Source organism: Danio rerio, chromosome 7, assembly GCF_052040795.2.
Source record: "Danio rerio strain M-AB ecotype USA chromosome 7, GRCz13ab, whole genome shotgun sequence".
In the NCBI taxonomy this organism is placed as follows: Eukaryota; Metazoa; Chordata; class Actinopteri; order Cypriniformes; family Danionidae; genus Danio; species Danio rerio.
The window spans coordinates 51174954-51197194 of NC_141027.1; the positions used below are offsets into that span (position 1 = coordinate 51174954).

At 32.7% G+C, this 22241-nt stretch overlaps 1 protein-coding gene across 2 annotated transcripts in view; it reads right to left on the minus strand.

Annotated features, from left to right (window-relative positions):
- Nucleotides 1-8833, minus strand: part of hsd17b12b (hydroxysteroid (17-beta) dehydrogenase 12b) — a 44377-nt gene extending 35544 nt beyond the window's left edge. Inside the window, 1 exon segment of one of the 2 annotated variants that reach the window (NM_199613.1) lies at nt 8526-8789. In NM_199613.1, the coding sequence (NP_955907.1) occupies nt 8526-8679 (154 nt within the window). In that variant the 5' untranslated portion in view covers nt 8680-8789. 2 annotated transcript variants of the gene reach the window in all.
- Nucleotides 8834-22241: the final 13408 nt, after the last annotated feature.

Here is a 22241-nt window from a genome sequence, read left to right on the forward strand (position 1 = left end):
ACAGGCTATACACGCATCCAATTACATCAGCATAGCTACAAATTTTCACAATATGTAAACAACAAGCAGACATTGCCATTCTAAACCAAGTTTCTCGCTCTGAAACCTGGAAAACTTTGAGAAAAACAAAAGTGCCATCCCTCACTGCCCTTGGATGTTCCCATGTTTGCAGTGTTATGTAATAGCACACCCCTCGCCGTCCGCAGACCGGGATCCTCCCTCCTCATTGGATGCCGCAGTAGAGGATTCAAAGTGTCTCCTGGGCCCCCACTCCCAGTAACATGCTTCTTTAAATAGCATGGGGTGCCACGTGCCTCTCTCTCGACGGCTTTATTTGCTTCACATCAGCACAGCGCTGTTCAAAAGGACGGTTTTAAAACCGGCTGTTCTAAAAATAGAGCGAGATGCATTTATTTTTCCCTGAGGCAAGATATTTTCAGAAAGAGGGAGAACTGTGTGAATGTCTTCTGCGATGGAGTGTGCAGTACAGTAAAGCTACGCAGCAATTCATAAATATCTATTAATGAAGCATTCAGGACAATGTGCAATTAGAGAAGAGCAAAGGCACGTTAAGGTGGTGAAATATGGCATATGTATTTATGTCATGTCGGAGTGATGAAATGCGTATAAGCGTGTACATGTAATATGCAAGATCCAGTATTTCTGACTCAAATTCTCAGTATATGACACTCAACTGTACTGTGCGAATTCCTCGGAATATAGATGAATCAGTGCGGATGTGAATGAGCTGTATAAAAGATACATTTACTCAGGTGATATTTAGTATTTAAGGAATATCCCAGCCTTCGAATGTGGTTTTTAAATTAGGTATAAATAAATATATGTATATTTATAATAGTATAGAGAGCAGTGTAGAAGCACCAGAGAGGGAGAATAAAAAAGACAGAAAGAATTGTGCAAATTGTTTCATGTAGTCAAGGGAGGAAATGACTTTAGAAAAGACGACTTAATGAAGGGAGATCATATGCAAAAGGAGGAGACGAGGCACGTGTTACTGAGGGTGCTCTTCATGAGACGTATACACACACAAGAACTCGATGTCCAATTGCAGTTCTCATTCAGTCAACCAATTACATCCAAGCACTCTCTTCAGCCAACAAACATCTTCATTCACAAAAGCCAACACAAACAGACATGCCTAGAATAATGGCAAAGACTTTAGAAGATTATCAGGGAAAAAATCCTGGTATTAAGACAGGATCTGTAAGGTTAAAAAAAAAAAAACACCACTTTTTGTTTTATTGCAAGAGTGCTTATTATAAAACTGTGGAAAATAATCTTATTAAACAATATTGATGTGAATGGCTCTGCATTGACTCAACATAAATTACAAAGTGAAAATTTGAAATAACTATTCAAATTTAACTATGACTATTATATGTAATGTTTAATAAATATTTTATAGTAATTGAAGTAACTATATTATAAAAAGTTGTGTATCCTCCTTAGGGAGGAAAATGTGTGTCCGATGTTTCTTTTTTTTTATATATAAAAAAAGAAGTACAGGTTATTTTAAATGTAAAAATAAATAAATAAAAAAAGTGCCTGCCCACCTCTCACAGTGACTACATTTACGTTGACACCAGTAATCAAATTATTCGCCTTAATTTGAATAAGACAATAATATGTTTAAGGTGTTTACGTGAGTTGATTTTTAAATGTTTCTTTCATGATCCTGTTTTACATGTTATAGAACATAATACGATTAACATCATTGCATCACTGTGCCATCCACGATTCCTCCAGTTTCATGTATTTTGGGCGTTTCATTTTTAATTTGTCGACTAACTGCAGTTTGGCACTTTGACTTTCATTCTGAAACATTTCATGCATGCCCCCTGTGACAAACAAGATATTGCATGACAGTATGAACTGCTGGAAGAGTGTTGCTTTAATGGAATTTTAAAAAAAAAATAAAAAAAATGAAAAAAAAAAAAAACTCCGCATTACACGATGCAGGTGTCTGTGGTCCTTCACTGACTCGGTAGGTGCAGAGAAAAGTGTCTACATGTCTACAAGGTGTTTACATGTCTGTACTGCACTTCAATAATGCCACTAAAATCAGCATAATCCACGTTAATTCCATTTGTGTTTAGTTTGATTATGCCCTTAATCAGATTAAATTAATCAAAGATCGATGTTTACATAGTAGGCCCTAATCAGAGCACCGTCTTAATCGTATTAAAATTAGACTATTGGAATCCATGTAAATCTACTCAATGATGTCACTTGCAGAAGAAGCACATGTGACAGAGTGCAAGCCTGAGATTGCAAGTGCAAATCTGCACCCAGACACTATTGAGGAGCATTGAAAAAGACCTAAATGTGAAATGCCCACGTCATCTTTGCCTACAGCGCAAATTCTTAAACATTTCAGGGTGTGTTGAAGTTTTAAGTCACCATTTTCGGAAAATTTTCACTTTCAACCAATCAAAAAGCCAATTTAGGTGAACCAAACATGCAAATTTGCAGCTGAAAGGTTCCTGTGACACTTTACACATAAAATCTAGGATCTCATCTCGCTGTCATCCAGCCATTGAAGCACAGCTGCCACACAAAATTCACATTGTGGAGCAATATCTACAAGTATGCCACATGCCTTGCATGTAGTTGTGCTTTTATACTTTTGCATTCTGTTTGTTTTGCTCTGACAATACACTTTTAAAATGCTACCACACAGTGGAGTTTCTGTTTCTATGTTCCTCTCTGTCAAGTTTCTTTGCAGGTGTTTTGAGTTTACACTGGAATTGCGTAAAATACTAACTTAGAGACCAATCACTCCGAACGCAGTTTTCTGTTCTGAAATGCGAGACAATCTGAAAAAATGCTAAAAACGAAGAACTGTGCGTTAGGTAATAACTAAATCAGCTGCGTATTGTGCTTGAGAGTTGCTGTTGATATTGTTATAGGGATGCACTAGAGTTGTCAAAAAGAATTGTTTCTTCGGTGCACCACAGTGCTGATAATTTAGTATCGGTTCAGTAATAATCCTAACCAATTATTATGCACTGACTTCATTTATCTCATATGCACCATGTCGCCGTAGCTTACTATGGCGAGGGGGGAGAGCACTAGTATTTGCAATGCTTCACCTACCTAAAAACACAGAAACTTTGCACAATTTCACTGCGTGTGTGTTTTCTGGACAGTCTTTCACTGACACTTACAGCAGAAGCCCCTTTTTCACTGCAATTGAGAGAATGCAAGTAAAATTCATTTATATTTCTCTCTCAGCTGTTACAGCAATACTTCTGGATACAGTCATGAGTTTCTCCACTGTGCCCATCATGGATTAGCTGTGATCGCTGTGCCGTTTATCAGTTTTTTTTTTTTTTTTTTTTAATAGTTGTGCATCAAGGTACGCCAGACTTGTCGCACACATTTGACGTTGAAGTATAAATCAGCCTTTAAGAATACCTAAAACCTTTAAAGGGTCACGAAACACCAAAACACATTTTTTGAGCTGTTGACAGTTGTATATGTGTCCCACACTGCTAAAAACACTATTAGGACACCTATATTTCACTAAAAAGTGTAAATTGGTTGTTTTTGCGTTATTTCAAGCAAATTCGTACTTCCGAATTTTTGAAGCTGCGTCACGGTCATGACATAATAGCCTGTATTTCAGCGTGCAGACTGGGCGTCTGTGCCAGAGTGAGTCTTATTACGTCGTACAGTGTGTTGCATTAATGCATGAGTAAGGCTTGGTTCAAACCAATCAGCGCACTCTATTGTGCAACTTCATTAATATTCATTACTGTCAGAGTGTAGACGGCAGAGACGCCACGTTGTATTGGCAAGACAAGCATGAAGTGTTGCTTTTATAGTTTGCTGCAGTTAAGTTTTGTTTTCATTTTCTCTCTGTGAGAGCTCAGACTCACGTGTGGATTAACAGTGTACGCGGCGCGCGACAAAAATAACTTACGTGTCTAAGGAGGAATATTGTTTACCTGAGAGCTGTTCTCATCTGCAAACGCTGAGATCCGGATTCGCTTGTAGTCTCCTCTAAATAAAGACGCGGCTCTAGTTGCTGTGGATTGTCCTGTCTCTACAGATTTGGTAAGTGAGCGACCAGTGCTCTTTGTTTATTCAGTTCGTATTTTATTTGTATCAAACAAACTATTGCACCGAGTGTAAACAAGTTAGCACTAACAGTTACAACCAAACTATAACCTCGTGTTGGATTTTGTGACCGGAATAACACACGCGGCTTTCTGACGCTACCTGCCGTGTGCATCTAAGTTTGCGGGAAATGCTGAGTTTTTTTTTCTCTCATTCGCCGTGCGGTATCAAACATTGCATGAAATTTACACGCTTAGAGCAGCTCCTCGAATCAAATATCACGTTTGTCGGGAGGGACATGAATGAATTCCCTGAATGAAAGAGCCAAACTGCAGTTAAAGCCTTAAAACCATTTAATAATTTGGCAAATAATTCGACTACAGATGTCCATGTAAACACAGTCACATTGTCCGCTGTGGTAGTGTGTTTTGACTCTGAAATTCAGCACGCCCAAATAGACACTCCCACACCAAGCCTATTTTCTTCCTCCGACACTCCCCCCTAAACAGAGCTGGACACGCCCACTTTTCTGACTTTTTCCAAAGTAGAGGTGTGAAAACACCCTGCTGAAACGAGGGGGTTTCATGGCCCTTTAAGTACAGCTATACCATAAATGCCGTTTAGCTGCTGTTACACAGCCTAATGAAGGAAGAATGGCAAAAACACAATCAGCATTTTTTTACATGATGTTAAAGCTTAAAACCCAAAATAACCTTTTTTCATTTAATAAAAAAAATGTTGAAATGAAAATTTCAAAATGTAGTTTTCTTTTTTAGTAATTAATTACCAATTTAATTTAATTGAAAGCATCAGTCAAGCAGTGATCTCAATCTTAGGACAAATTTAAACATCAGTTTTTATTCCATGCTATTTATGTTAACTTCTAGGGTAAATTATATTTAGGAAGACATGAACTTTGTTGTGAAGGAATAAAAAAATCTGTAACATATTAAACTACTTTTAAAATTAAATATTTCAAATTGTAAAAACACACAATCAGTAAGTTTTAAATGGATAGTTAAACGGTAAATATTTAACAAGGTATTGTTTTACTAAAGGTTAATATGTACAAATATAACTTCTGTTGCTAGCAGAATTAGCATACAGCAGGTATTTCTGAAAATATTTAGCCAATATGGGCTGGTCTTTAAAGTCATACAGGGAGAAGCACTCTTTTATGCTGGTCTAAAACAAACTAATCACATTTTTGCATCAGTCCTAACTAAGAAACTTTTTTACAAATGAAGTTTATCTATGACAAAGGATCACCGTGTGCCTGGTCAAACAATTATAAACAAACAACAGAAGCCATTGGATTGGATATAAACTTATGTCAAAATCTGCAATGGAAATCATGTCTATAGGGTGACTGGTCTATAGTTGATGAACTTTTGAAACTTCACACGTGATAAGGCCATGGTCATAAGTCTACCAATAAGGCAAATAGACTGCAGTGTGAAGATCACTCCACTTCCTGAGCTAAATAACCAACGGCAGAAAGTCCACTGGTTAACATCCTCGTCACCTTCAACTTCTGTCATAGTACACGTCAGCTAAGATCTACATGCAATGAGCCACTTGATTTTGTGTATGTATGATATTCTCCATATTTACACCAAACTATCTACAGAGATACTAAAGTATATTAAATAAAATAAATAAATAAATAAATAAAGTAAACAAGTAGCAAATAAAAGTGTGTTTGATGCTGCAAGACAGGGCCATATATGCAACAAGATTCTTTCATGTTTTTCAGTACCATTAATTTTTCAAGAGACTTTACTTTGGAAAATAAAGTACCTTTAAAAGTGTTATAATCAAAAGCAACAAACATTTTGGCCAGATACAAGGCCAAAAGACAGCCACATCATGAAAATGCCAATCAAATCACCTATTCCAATCACAAACATTATTATTAGCTGAATTAGGCGTACAATGCTGAATGTCACATCAATTAAAAGTTGACAGCATTTAAAAATCAAAACCAACCCCAAACACATAATAAAAATCATGATTCGGGGTATGTGAATATTTAATCACATAAAATATTTCATTTACTACATGCACTCTTAAATAGACAAGGCTTGTAGCGTTTTAATCATCTACAGACTTTCATCTCAATACTCGAGTATATGAACACAGCGTCACTGTGCAATTAAAAAGGCAAAGTCACTTAGCAAGAATTTTACATTATATGTAAGAGAAGCTATCATCATATCTTTTACTCAGATACTCAGAACAAATCCCACTAATAGTAAAATAAATAAAGGTAACAAAACAAATAAATACTTTCAGGAAAACAGGGTTTCTTATTTCAGGGAATAACCACAATTGTTCGACCATTTCTTTTATATTTTAACAGTAATAAAACGGAATTTAGAAAAAAAAAGTACAACCTTCTCTGGTATGGTCTACAAATCATATTTTAGTTAACCATTAAAAGTAAGGAAAAATAAATAAAAATATATAAAAAAGAAAAAAAAACATAAGCAGTACAGAGAGAAAGTGCACATTTTTGAGAGAGTAAAAAGGTTGTGCTACGAGCCCTCCGAGGGCTGCTAGCCTGCTACAGAGTTGTATTTGTGAGCTTAGTTTATTGTTTGGTTTAATGTTCATTTCCATTCATTGTTAGAAAGTCCTCCAAGCACAATATGTGACACAAATGTTGTAATAAATTGAATAATAAAAATAAAGTTTCATTTGAAACTAAAGAGTATGCTGGCATATACCTGCTCTTTTGACTTAATGTTGTCTTTACCACACATCATTAAGCCTCAAACACTGAGGTAAAATGTGGTTAGTTACTTTACTTCAAAAAGTGAGTAAATACATTGTAACTTGGAATGGTTAAGTTGACTTAACCTTTTTATATATATAATAATGCACATATTATCAATTCAGCATCGATATCACAATGTGCGCACCCATAATAGTCACATCACAAGATATGCAATGTTGAGTTTAAATTATAGTTGACCAGAAGCAACAGATTTGTATTTCATTTGTGTATTTATACAGAACGCATGACTTATGCAACAAATAAAAATCATAAAAATAAAAAAAATTTATTTAGAATTTTTGTCTTACTTCTAGTCCAAATATCAACATTTGAAAGCAAAAGCAAGATTAGTTTAATTACTCTATTGGCAGTTGTTTTAAGGAAAACTCTTAATTTTGACTTGCTTCTTCTCAAGTATAAAACAAAACATTTACACTTTATTTTTGGGTTTGTGATTACTTAATTTTTGTACCTGAATACTGTTAGACTAAATAAAAAAAAACATAAAATAGTGCCATTCAAACTATTTTGTGTACCTGTATTCATATAACAGAAAAAAAATTGCAATATAAAATTTTTCCAATATTGTGCAGCTCTAATACACATAATTCATTTACTTAAAAATTAAGGCAACGGGTTTACTTACTTTAAGTAAAGCAATATAATCACTTTTTACAGTCCTTGCAGATTAAACTAAAAACTCATTAGATGAGAATTGATGTAAAGTTGGTTTTATATTCGCACATTGCTTCAGAGACAACTTGAGACATGCTCCATATATTGCTTATCATGGGTACTCTGAATATTAGGTCAGTAATCACATGTACTGTAGGTGACATAATGGCTCAGTGTGCAGCACTGTCACCTCACACCTCACCTCGTTGGTTCGAGTCATGGCTAGGCCAGTTGGCAGTTCTGTGTAGAGTTTGCATGTTCTCCCCATGTTGGTGTGGGTTTCCTCTGGGTGCTCCAATTTCCCCATTGGGTGTAATGCATGTATGTGAATGAGTGTGTATGGATGTTTCCCAGTACTGGGTTGTGGCTGGAATTGCAACTGCTGCTTAAAACATATGCTGGATAAGTTGGCGGTTCATTCAAATGTGGAGACCCCTGATAAATAAGGGACTAAGCCGAAGGAAAAATGAATGAAAGAATGAAGGGATGAATGAATGAATGAATGAAAGAAAGAAATCACATGCAAGAATGATTTCAAAACAACATTAGCACTATTTATTTGACTAAACAATGTTGTACTTTGATGGTCGTTGGCTGCTAGCGATCTCACGACTTAGAATTTGCAAAGAATAATTTCTGAAATTATTGAGACGTAAGTCCTAATGCGTGAATACAAAACCAACTTCACCTCAATTAGATAGGAGGCTCGTGGAGGACAATTTAAAGACTTTCTGTTGTCTCTCCACTGCCTGCTAAAGCAAGCACAGCAGCAGAGGACCCGGAAGTTGTATTATCGGAAGGTGGACAAGACAATCGGATTAAAGGAGTACCAATTAAAGTCATGTGCCAAAAGTTTAAGAAAAGAAAACTCCGGCCCTCATCACGACAGACTGAAACGATTATGTTACCATATTGATACACAGAAACTGGCTTTCCTGAACAGTGAAAGTGTCCATGACCTCTGTCAGTGCAGTGCTTGTTTACTAACCTGCCCATTTGCCGAGACTGCTCGCCCTCATCAGATTTCCATTGCCCAAAATCCACACTCGAATCCCGTTGATCAGACTCCACAGAGAGCTCACCGACAACCAGAGCACAGTCACAGCCCCGACCCAGAACAGCGCATCTGCAAACGGTTCCATGACAGCAGAATCAAGGTGCTTTTGTGTGTCACACACGAATAATCACAAGTGTTTAGACAGATTCTGCAGAACAAGTAGCCGGGATGCTACACGCTGTGGGCTCGTCGGTGTGCAGGATTCAAACACATCCGCTTCCGTGTTGATTACGTACTTCTCCATCACTGCTTTCTGATTGGATATAAGTTCTGCGTGTTCATCAGCAGGTTTCCGCCCACTCGTATCTCATGTTATCGGGAGACCCGAGAGTCAAGGTGTGTATGAACTATGAAGTATTAGTGTAAGAGATGTGGACGATTTGAATGGTTGGTATTTTGAAAGGTAAATATATTATATAATTGTCAGAATCACGTGTTGTCAAAGGAACAATTACATACAGACTTAGATATTTACCGTTTGTGAATTCGTTCCAGTAAACGTCAGGAAAGAGTCACGATGTCACTGAAATGAATGGCACAAATAAAACTGCACATTTTAGAAGAAAGCCTAAGAAATGTATTACCTTGATTACTTGATTAAATGTATTACTGAATGTCTTATTTGCTAACAATTTACAATAATTATTCTCTTGTTAATATAAGGTAGCTAGATAAATATGAAATGAAACGTTAGTTTACTCTCACTAAAGACGAGAAGATATCCAAGATAACAACATGACTTCTGATTCCTCAGTCGAACATTAAAGATGTTTTAGCTGAAACGGGTTTATAATTCATAAAATTCAAGTCTATGTCTTCTCAAATTACACTTGGAGAGTTAAAACAACATATAGGGTAAACAAAGTAAATGCCCTTGGCTTCTGATGATACTTTGCGGATACTTGAGGTAAGGTCTCATGAAACAAAATGATTGGTCTGTGCAAAAAAAATGAAAATAATTTATTAAATCATTATTACCTTTAATCCACACCTTCTACGATATAGCATGTTCAAACCGTTAGGAGCTTGAACATCTTGTCATATTATAATGATGTTTTACACTGTATCACAATCTTGTGATCATATTCTTCTATTCATCTTCAACACAAAAATCCTCTAAAGTACATCATAAAACCAACAAACACATTTGACAGGTGATTGATTGAAATATCATAATAATATTATCTTTAAAATATGACAATCTACACACACACACACACACACATATATATATATATATATATATATATATATATATATATATATATATATATATGTGTGTGTGTGTGTGTGTGTGTGTGTGTGTGTGTGTGTGTGTGTGTGTGTGTGTGTGTGTGTGTGTAGATTGTCATATTTTAAAGATAATCATCTGTGACAAAATCATAACTAGTTTACTCTAATATGCCATGATAACACACTCATTTAAATGTTTTTACAAGCTGACAAATTAAACATTTAATTCTAGTAATATTTTAGCCGGTTAAATGATCCATCCAACACTTGTAAATGAACACATAAATAAATAGGATGGAGCAAGGGCGACCCTGTGGCTCAGTGGTTAGCACTGTTGCCTCACAGCAAGAAGATCACTGGTTTGGGTCCCGGCTGGGTCAGTTGGCATTTCTGTGTGGAGTTTGCATGTTCTCCCCGTGTTGGCGTGGGTTTTCTCTGGGTGCTCCGGTTTCCCTCACAGTCTAAAGACATGCGGTATAGGTGAATTAAATTAACTAAATTGGCCGTAGTGTATGTGTGTGAATGGGTGTGTATGGGTGCTTCCCAGTACTGGTTTATTTAAAAAAAACATTTATTAAAAAAAAAGACGTTGATGTTTAAGAAAACAAGGAAAGTTAATAAAAAGTTTGACTCATTATACAAAATAAAAATTTTATCTAGTGGATTTAGTTTTTAGATCTTCAAAAAAGATAAACACACACAAAACACTCCGAACACAATGTAGACCTCCTTTTATATGACAATATAGACAGTTACTTTTACTAGGCTAAGCTTAAGAAAAAGAAAACTAATTTTTTAACCTCTTTGTCGCATCCACAAAAACATATTTTTAAGATTTTTCTTCAGCCATTTAGAGGATGGAACAAATTGTCTTGTATATGTTCATCAAAATTTTACTACGCATATACTGTTGAACAACTTTAATGTTTTTTGTACATAAATACCTTATTTAAGGGTTCTTGTCAAGCCTTAATTTTTATTATGCCACAATCAACATTTTAAAAGCACACATAATTCTGGCCATTGAGAAACATTAAATATGGAACATTTGAAACATGATATATTGGAATAAATTATTCATATCAGACAGAAAAGACACAGATCTGACCACATTTAGCCACTTAAAATTGTTTTATGTTTAAATAAAACATTTATTTGTAAATACAGACAATAGAAAGATGAACAAAGATGTAATATTCAAAATAATTTAAAAGCAAAATGTTTTAAATCTGACAGCCTGACAGACACTGCTTAATTTCTGAATGGTGTGTGTGCGTGCGTGTATGTGTACCATCGTTTTCCACCATATTTTGTATTGTGACAGTTAAACACAATTGTAATGTAATTATTATTTAATATACAATCAAATATAATATTATTATAATAATGTATTGTTATCTAATAATAATAATAATAATATCACAGAATAAAATATCCATCATGGAACAGTCTAGCGGTCAGATTTATTATGTAAGTTCATTTTGAGAAAGCTAATTATTTAAAATGAGCAATGCGGAGGCGCAGTGGATAGTGATGTCACCTCACAGCAAGAAGGTCGCTGGGTCGAGCCTCGGCAGAGTCAGTTGGCATTTCTGTGTGGAGTTTGCATGTTGGTGGTTCATTCATTAATAAAGGGACTAAGTCGAAAAGAAAATGAATGAATGAATGAATGAATAATCATTAAAAATGTAAAAACTGCATTATTTCAAATGTTGAAAAGAAGATTGAGTGATATAAAAAAAACACACCAATATAAATTCGCCCCTCTCTGTGTGTATGTGTGTGTGTGTGTGTACATGTTTTTGTGACATAATGACATAGGTATGACACAGGTATTACAAAAAGGAGGTAAAATATGAGGACATTGGTGACGTCCTCATTTCTCAAAAAGCTTATAAATCCTACAGAATGAGTTTAATCTGAGAGTATAAGCTGCACAAAGTCACCTGTAATGGTTGGGTTTAGGGGTGAGGTGGGGTGAGGTCAATACAATATACGGTTTGGACAGTATAAAATGAATGGAAACCTATGTAATGTCCCCACTTTTCACAAAAACATATGTGTGTATGTGTGTGTGTGTGCGTGTGTGTGTGTGTGTGTGTGTGTGTGTGTGTGTGTGTGTGTGTGTGTGTGTGTGTGTGTGTGCATAAATACATATATGATCAAAAACCGTCAAATAACTGTTGTTGCTTCATTTAATTCTTACTCAGGCATATAAATGTTATTTTATTGTTGTTAACATAAGACCTTACAGTAAAATATGTGATTCAATGCAAAGTAATGGTAAAATCTTGCATCAGTATACCAGAACATGCATTAATTTCATTTAAACGGATTAGTATATGTACAAATGATTTTATTGCAGTACTTATAAGCTTAAATATGCATGGAAAGGGAAGATGTTTTTTGTAGATTACATTATGTTTAGATATTCTTTAGATAATTAATTCAGGGGAAAAAACAAGTACATTTTGTTGTCAAAGACTCATTCAGCATTATTTATAGTTCAGTAGCTCTGAAATTATATTATTTATCATTTAAAACGTGTGAAATTTCAAACTGCTGTTGAGAAATAATTAAGAAATCACCCATTTTGTTCACAAAATGTGTTTAATTGTGCAAATCTTAAATCATACTTTGCAATACAATGTAATCTATAAATAACAAAAGACACTGATGATTAAGAAAACTATAATGAGTGGGCAGGTGAAAAACATCCAGAGAGTTATAACAAGAGACGTGGAGAAATAGTTTGACTCAGTAAACAGAAAAAGAAAAGCTGACACAATACATTAGATCCATTAACATAGATACACTCACCTAAAACACAAACTTAGTTTTAGTTAGTTTTACCTCTAAAATTATATTGTTTTTCATTTAAACTAGGGCTGTATGATATTGGAAAAATACAACATTACAATATTTTGTTATTCTGCGATATATATTGTGATAAAAATACAGTTTTATCAGATTTAATCTAATCTAATTTTAGTTGGATTGGGATGATTCTGTAAGAGGGTGCGACTGCATATAACATAATAAACAATCTACAAGCATATATATATATATATATATAGATATATATATATATATATATACATATATACAGTTGAAGTCAGAATTATTAGCCCCCCTGTTAACTTTTTTCCAAATTTCTGTTCGATAGAGAGAAGATTTCTAAACATAACAGTTTTAATAACTCATCTATAAAAAACGATTTATTTTATCTTTGCCATGATGACAGTAAATAATATTTTACTAGATATTTTTCAAGACACTTCAATTCAGCTTAAAGTTACATTTAAAGGCTTAACTAGGTTAAGTAGGCAGGTTAGGGTAATTAGGCAAGTCATATAACGATGGTTTGTTCTGTAATAATTTTGACCTTAAAATGTTTTTTTTTTTTAATTAAAACTGCTTTTATTCTTGCTGAAATAAAACAAATAAGACTTTCTCTAGAAGAAAAAATATTATCAGACATACTGTGAAAATTTCCTTGCTCTGTTAAACATCATTTGGGAAATATTTAAAAAAAGAAAAAAATCAAAACAAGCTAATAATTCTAACTTCAAATGTATATACACTATAAAGAAAAGATACTAATGTGTGTGTGTGTGTGTGTGTGTGTGTGTGTGTGTTTTTTTTCATGTTACACTACACAGTATGCAGGTATACAGTAATTGTATAATTAAATGTGAAATTACACTGTGTAGTCTTCTTTGTATAAATGTAAATAATGCAATGTATAGTGTAAATAATAATGTAATGTATAATGTAAATAATAATGTAATGTATAATGTAAATAATGTAATGTATAGTGTAAATAATAATGTAATGTATAATGTAAATAATAATGTAATGTATAATGTAAATAATGTAATGTATAGTGTAAATAATAATGTAATGTATAATGTAAATAATAATGTAATGTATAATGTAAATAATGTAATGTATAGTGTAAATAATAATGTAATGTATAATGTAAATATTATTGTAATGTATAATGTAAATATTAATGTAATGTATAATGTAAATAATAATGTAATGTATAATGTAAATATTATTGTAATGTATAATGTAAATATTAATGTAATGTATAATGTAAATAATAATGTAATGTATAATGTAAATATTAATGTAATGTATAATGTAAATATTAATGTAATGTATAATGTAAATAATAATGTAATGTATAATGTAAATATTAATGTAATGTATAATGTAAATAATAATGTAATGTATAATGTAAATATTAATGTAATGTATAATGTAAATAATAATGTAATGTATAATGTAAATAATTAATCGTTATTAAAATTACAAACAGTACCATTTCAGGCCTCAAAAAAATCAGGCAAATGATCAATTATAATCCAGACTCAACATTGTGTATGCTTGGATATGACTGTTGTAAAATGATCACATTGTGATGCTGAACCGATTTATTGTGCAGCCCTAGTTAAAACAATCATAATACAGTAAACACAATTTCAGACTGAACTGATTCTCCCCTTTTCCTTCTACGAGGGACGGAAACTGCAACCACACTGTTTAATTGTACAAAATAAGAAATCATCATTTGCAATGTAGTGTAATGTCCTTCTGTGCTCATAGGTCGTATTTAGAGATGAAGGTTGACCGAGGAACTTACTGAAAATCAAGTATTATTTCACAGTGACGAACAGTACCTGAGGCATGCAGCACGTAAGTGAACAATCATTCTGTCTATTTAAGATTTTATTTCACAAATATGAAAAAATATTTTAGGTGGAAAGCAGATGAGAAATTATCCAGCCAGTTGTCTGCATTGGTCAGGAGTGATTTTTGGCAGGTTCAGTCCTAAATCAGTTTCCAAATCGTGTGATCCTGCATGAGAAAATTGGTAAAATGCATAAATTAAAGTTAGTTCAGCTTATTTAAAGTGAGTTTATACGATGTTAATGTAACCTGGGGTTATTTATTACACCAGAATAAATGCTATTCATTTATTAATGATTATTTAAAGTGGTTTAATTAAGTCAGTATTTAAGATATATATGTTTACCTGGAATTTACTTATAAGTGCATGCATTTTCCCATCAAAAATGGTTTTTGCTTGGAAAATTTTTGTTTTCGCTTGGAAAATTCCAAGCAATTTTTGTTTTTGCTTGGAAAATTCTGTAAGCACATTTAAATCATTTTGTGCATATCTCACATTCATAAATGACACCCCAGGATTGTTGACAGTAAAGATTTAACAATGTCAAGCACAAACAATAATCAGTGCATGGTTTATTTAAAACAGACATCATTCAAATGTACCAACATTTTATATTGTTTTAAGAATTAATATCTTTAAATATTCCCGTGTAATATAAATCTCACAAAAACACTTTAACACAAATACTATAATAGAAACATCATATTGTGCTTTGATAAACTAGCAGGGAACAAAAACAAATGTCTAGTTAAATGGGTAAATGGGTAGTTAATAGAAATAAGGTCGCTTGTTGTTTGTTCACGTTTACTCAAAGTGCTAACGTGATGTAAAGCTGATGTAACGTTGGATGTTGTTGTTACAAATGGGTTGTATCTTCACAGAAGTGTTGTTCAGCCACTAAAATCTTCAGATGAAAGATTGATAAGACTATTTTCAGTTTCATAAGGGACCTTTTACAGCATCGATAATGTAGGTTTTAATTAGTTTAACGACAAAACACAAGTAAATACCGCTATTCCGCCTAGTCTCTCCCCATATTGTTTACCATGCAACTCTAATATTCACTCTGAAATCCCATGTCAGTTTGGCTTGCACGCTGCCGGACAAGCACTAGTCGCTTTTAACACATGAGAAAGGGTTCTTTTGCTGTGCTAGTGTTTAAGGAGGCGTGGCTCTAGACGGCAGAGGAGGGAGTGTGATTCAGAGATTTATGCTAAGCTGTTAGCATTGTGGAAGATCACCTACTGCACCTTTAACTAATGTTTACAAGCATGGATTAGGGATTTTAATAATGCAAATGTTGAACTTTGATTAATAAATGGTGTAGTATTATTTATTTGTTAGTTCATATTAAAAAAGACATTAACTAAAATTAATTAATATAACCTTATTGTAAAGTGTGACAGTATTTGTATACCAAAAAAAAGAAATTGTAATTATTCTTATATAAACGAATAGTATATGCTATTCGGATTTAAAATAAGCACACAATATAAGATGCTGACTGATAACACACATTATTATCAAGAAGTCTGGAATCGTTGATCTGTATTGTCTACACCACAGCCTGAATTTAGTAATGAATTGGTAAGTTTAAACAATACGGTGAACCTAATAAAAACGTTGTAGACTGTATATATGCCTTATATGATGATAATTCTTTATGCAAAAATTACAGCTGGACAAAGAAAATTAATACCTAGTATTTAAATCTGAAAACCTGAAAATTAATAGTCAGTATACAGAAGCATCTATCATATTAGAAAATGTTGTGTTTTTGTATCAAGTTTAACTGAGACTAGTTTGTTATTGTATATTCCCTCAAAAGTGTATTTAGCAATAAATGATACATCTTATTAAGTTAAGATAAATTAAACAAAACCATATTAAGTACATTCAGTAATGTTAAAACCTTAGTGATTACATTTCTTAATCATTTATATTGCAGGTATTACAATTAGATGTTACACATCTAAGAATAAGAAATGTACACTGATGCACAGACAACAGACAAGATCAATTCTTTTATAAAACACTGTAAACGGTTTGATTATAATAGTTCATGACTACCAAAACAGACAAATCAGATATATGGCCACATTGAAGAGAAATCAAGAGAATGAAAGCATCTCAAGATTTTTTTTCTTTCACTGATGAATAATACAAAGAAACAATCCACTGTTTGTGCTCGCGCTTTAGAGATATTACGATATGAGTGCATCATTTGGTAAACGCAGAGTCAGAGAACGAGAGTCAATCTTGAGCAATTCCAGCGTCATGGATGTGGCATTTACAGTGAAAACTTCAAATGTGAATTTAAAGGGATTGTATATGCTAAAGGTATATTGGAACTTCTGTTTATATATTTCTAAAACAACTAGAGTCTCTAAACATGTTTTAGATTTGAAATGAGGGAAAAAAAACATGTATGTAACCAAAAAAGGGTGCAAGTTTACATTCTGTGAATTAAACTGCACAACTCTAAAGAAATACCTCTAATCAAATGGATAAGAATATATATTTTATTTGATATTTTTGCATGTGTAAGGATAAGGCTTTGTTATGGATGTGAGATCTCTCTATTGTGCACTTGTCAGATGTGAAATTGGCACCTTGGCAAGTTAAATAAAGTAGTTGACACAGACATTTCTAGGTGCTGTAAAATACAAGCCTACACAAACAACTTAAGAAGGCTTTTGCTTTTTTATTTTTATCATGACAAGGTTGACATGTGCATGAGCTGCACTCTTAGTTTTAAAAAGGCCCTTAAAATGAAATTGTGTAATATGAAAAAAGTGTAATATGAACATTTGCGTGAATCTGAGAACCTGATTACAAAATTTAATTCACCCAAAAAAAATCTGCTGACTGAATCCAGATGTTAGTAAATTATTTTATAACATAATGAAAAAACTGTGAATTTCTATAAGAGTAAAGTGAATTTGTGCTCAGTCACATTTTCCTATTCATTCAGTTGACATGCACTCAAAACATGGCATTGGCTGTTTGTTTAAACTACGTATTCAAAATGAGTTGAAACAACACAATTCTTATAATTTGCAACAGCTTACAGTTATTGTTTTGTGTTCAATAAAATGTAAACATTTATAATTTAATGTAATTCCTTCATGTTATCTCAACACAAATGAATTGAGTGGAACCCAGCATTTACACTGTAAAAGTGCTGGGTTCCACACAATTCCCTCATGTTGTCCCAACACAAATCAATTAAGGTAGCTTAATCATTTTTACAAATTTCAATTTTAATTTTTGTCGAACATGAAACAATTACTTGTTGCAAAAAAAACGTAAGAATTGTGTTGTTTTAACTCATTTTAAATACATAGTTTGAACAAGCAGCAAAAGTCATTTTTTGAGTGTACACTTAAAAACTTCTGGGTTCCACACAATCGATTTGTATCGGGACAACATAAGGGAATTGAGTTAAGTTATTAGCTCTTACAAATTTAGGTGGATTAAACATAAAACGATTAAGTTGTCCCAAAAAATAGCAAGAATTGTGTTGTTTCAGCTCAATTGAAGTAAGTAGTTTGAACAGACAGCAAATACAATTTTTTGAGTGTATCTTGATTTGGTTTTTACATGACTAAAACTTGATTTTGCAGATATTATAAGAAGTTAAAAAATCTAATGAAAGGAAAAACACACTCACACATATACAGTTAAAAATAGGCACTAGTAATTCATTTAATTTTATTTTACTATTATTTATAGTAGTTAAAATAGTAGTTAAAAAATGACAATCCACCATTTGTACACATGCAGGGTTGTTGGGATATGAGCACATCACCTCTAAACCTCAAAGTCAGAGAACAAGAGTAAATCTTACACTATATTTACATTATAAAACATAAAAATATACAATTTCAGAAGCTTAGCATGAACATTCACACTAAACGTAAAAGCAGTGGAAGACAAAGAAGAAAAAAATCGAGTTTAATTCAAATTGACTTGCATTTATGTTATGTGGAAATAAACAAAGCACAGTACAAAAGTATTATTCACCCAAAACTGTGTCCAGTAAATTCAAATGCTGATCAAATCAGATATGTTTGCACATGTTTGGCCTTTCTTTCATAACATTATACAAGGATATTCAGTATATTAATAATTAACTTTGCAGATATTGTAATCCGATGTTACAAATCTAACAATAGAAAATACTCACTGATGCATAAAAAATGTGACGTCAAATTTATAAAATCTTTTACAAAACAATCTAACAGACTGCACAAGACAATTATACAAGCTTTAAACCTAAAGCACAGGGTGTTTTCCCAAACAAACAAATGTGTTTGATCATGAACCTTTTAGCACATTAAAAAATGAGTGAGAATGAAAACATTACTTTAAAAAAATCTTTTAAAACATTTGTTTTGTAATTGATTAATTAATATAAATAACATTCCACTGTCTGTGATCATGGTTTAGAGAGGATGCGTAATGAACACATCACTTGTTAAACATAACGTGAGTCAGTATCACATCATTCATTCAGTCATTTTCTTTTCGGCTTAGTCCCTTTATTAATCCGGGGTCACCACAGCAGAATGAACCACCAACTTATCCAGCATATGTTCTACGCAGTGGATGCCACTCCAGCCGCAACCCAACACTGGAAAAACATCACATCTTTTAGTTTTAAAATATACAAAAAAAAAATTATTTCAAAAGGATACAGACTTTTGGCTTTTCATTCATAACATGATGCAAAACTGTATATCCATATACATACAAGTGCTGTATCCCCTTTTCCTTTTCAATTCAAATATGTAAGATTGCTTGCTGCTTAATTAATAATTTACCTTGCATATATTATAACAATAAAAAACTATGCAGTGATGCACAAACTGAAACTTTGCAGCTGAAACGATTATTATTTTACAAAACACTCTGAAAGACTTGATTATTTATAGTTCACGACTGTAAAGAGCAATTCATTGAGCTGCGCAACATGACAATCATCTGGACAGTAATGGTGTGTTGTGTTTACCAAAAACAAACAAATTAGTTTGATCTTAAGCACATTGACAAAATGAGTGAGAATGAAAACATCACTCGTCTTTAAAAACTTTTCTCAATGATGTACCTATAGAAAGTAACAATCCACTGCTTGCACCCATGAGAGGTTAGGATATGTGCGCATTGTTTGTTAAAATATTAATCTCACATCATATTTTAGTTTTAAAATATATTTATATATTTAAAAGAAAAAGATTTGAAAAGGATACAACCTTTTGGCTCTTTATTCATAACATGATGCAAAACTGAATATCTGTAAACATTTAAAGTGCTGTATCCCCTTTTCCTTTTTAATTCAAATATGTAAGATTGCTTCCTTCCTAATTAATAATTTACCTTGCAGATATTATAACAATAAAAAACTACGCAGTGAGGCACAATCTGAAACTTTGCAGCTGAAATGATTCATTATTTTACGAAACACTCTGAAAGACTTGATTATTTATCAAATCAAATCAATTTTATTGTCACATCATCAGCTGCACGTGTGTTATTTATAGTAGTTTATGACGGTAAAGAGCTATTTATTGAGCTGCTCAACATGAGAATCACTCAGGTTTTAACCGTAATGGTGTGCCGTGTGATCCTCCAGACATTTTAGCATGTTGACAAAATGAGTGAGAATGAAAACATCACTCGTCCTTAAGAACATTTATTTTCCCAATGATGAACTAATAGAAAGTAACAATACACAGCTTGTGCTCATGGCTTAGAGAGGTTATGATATGAGTGCTTATTTGTTAAAAATAGAATCAGAAAACGAGTCACACACACACACACACACACAAACACACACACACACACACATATATATATAGTTGAAGTCAGAATTATTAGCCCCCCTGTTTATTTTTTCCCCAATTTCTGTTTAACGAAGAGAAGATTTTTTTCAACACATTTCTAAACAGAATAGTTTTAATAACTCATTTCTAATAACTGATTTTATTTTATCTTTGCCATAATGACAGTAAATAATATTTGACTAGATATTTTTCAAGACACTTCTATACAAGTTAAAGTGACATTTAAAGGCTTAACTAGGTTAATTAGGTTAGGGTAATTAACAAGGCTTAACTAGGCAGGTTAGGGTAATTAGGCAAGCTATTGTATGACGATAGTTTGTTCAGTAGACTTTCAGAAAAAACTAATTGCTTAAAGGGGCTAATAATTTTGTCCTTAAAATGGTGTTTAAAAATTAAAAACTGCTTTTATTCTAGCCCAAATAAAACAAATAAGACTTTCTCCAGAAGAAAAAATATTATCAGACATACTGTGAAAATTTCCTTGCTCTGTTAAACATCATTTGGAAAATACTTGAAAAAGAAAAAGAAAATATTCAAAGGGGGGCTATTATATATAAAGAAAAGATGTGAAAAAGACGCAACCTTTTAGTTTTCCATTCATAAAATGATGCAAAACTATGTCTGTATGTTTAAAGTGCCGTATCCTCTTTATCTTTTTAATTCAAGGATGTTACATTTCTTAATTAATAATTTAGTTTGCAGATATTAAACTCAGATCTTACTCATCTAACAATAAAAAACATGCAATGATGAACAAACTTTGCATCTGAAATGATGATTTTTTTTTTCCAAAACACTCTGAAAGACTTGATTATTTATAGTAGTTTATGAGCGTACAGAGCTATTCATTGAGCTGCACAACATGAGAATCACCCAGGTTTTAACCGTAATGGTGTGCTGTGTGATCCTCCAGACATTTTAGCATGTTGACAAAATGAGGTAGAATGAAAACAGCACTCGTCTTTTATTTTCTCTAAATGATGAACTAATAGAAAGTAACAATCCACCATTTGTGCTCATGGTTGAGAGAGGTTATGATATGAGTGCCTCATATGTTAAACATAGAATCAGACAGTGAGTCAATCTCACATTATATCTTAGTTTTAAAATATACATTTAAATATATTAAATAACATTTGGAAATGACACAATCTTTTGGCTTTTCATTCATAACATGATGCAAACTGTATATCTGTATATGTTTAGTATCCCCTTTTCCTTCTTAATTCAAATATGTAACCTTGCTTAATTAATAATTTACTTTGCAGATATTTTAATCAGAACTTACTCATCAATAAGAAACATGCAATGATGAACAAACTCTGCATCTGAAATGATTTATTCTTTTACAAAACACTCTGAAAGACTTGATTATTTAGAGTAGTTTATGAGCGTACAAAGCAATTCATTGAGCTGCACAACACGAGAATCATCTGAGCTTTACCTGTAATGGTGTGCTGTGTGATCATCCACACATTTTAGCACAATGATCAAATGAGTAAGAATGGAAACATCACTCGGCTTTGAAAATGTTTGTTCTCTCAATGATAAACTAATAGAAAGTAACAGTCCATTGTTTGTGTCCATGGCTTACAGAGGTTATGATATGAGTGCTTCATCTGTTCAACAAAAAATCAGAGAACGAGTCAATCTCACGTTATATTTGAGTTTTAATATATTTTTATATATAAAAAAAGGTTTTAAAAGGACACAACTTTTTAGCTTTTCATTCATAACATGATTCAAAGCTTTATCTTTATAAAGTGCTGTCTCCCCTTTTCCTTCTGAATTCAAATATGTAACCTTGCTTAATTAATAATTCACTTTCCAGATATTATAATCAGATCTTACTCATCTAATAATAAAAAA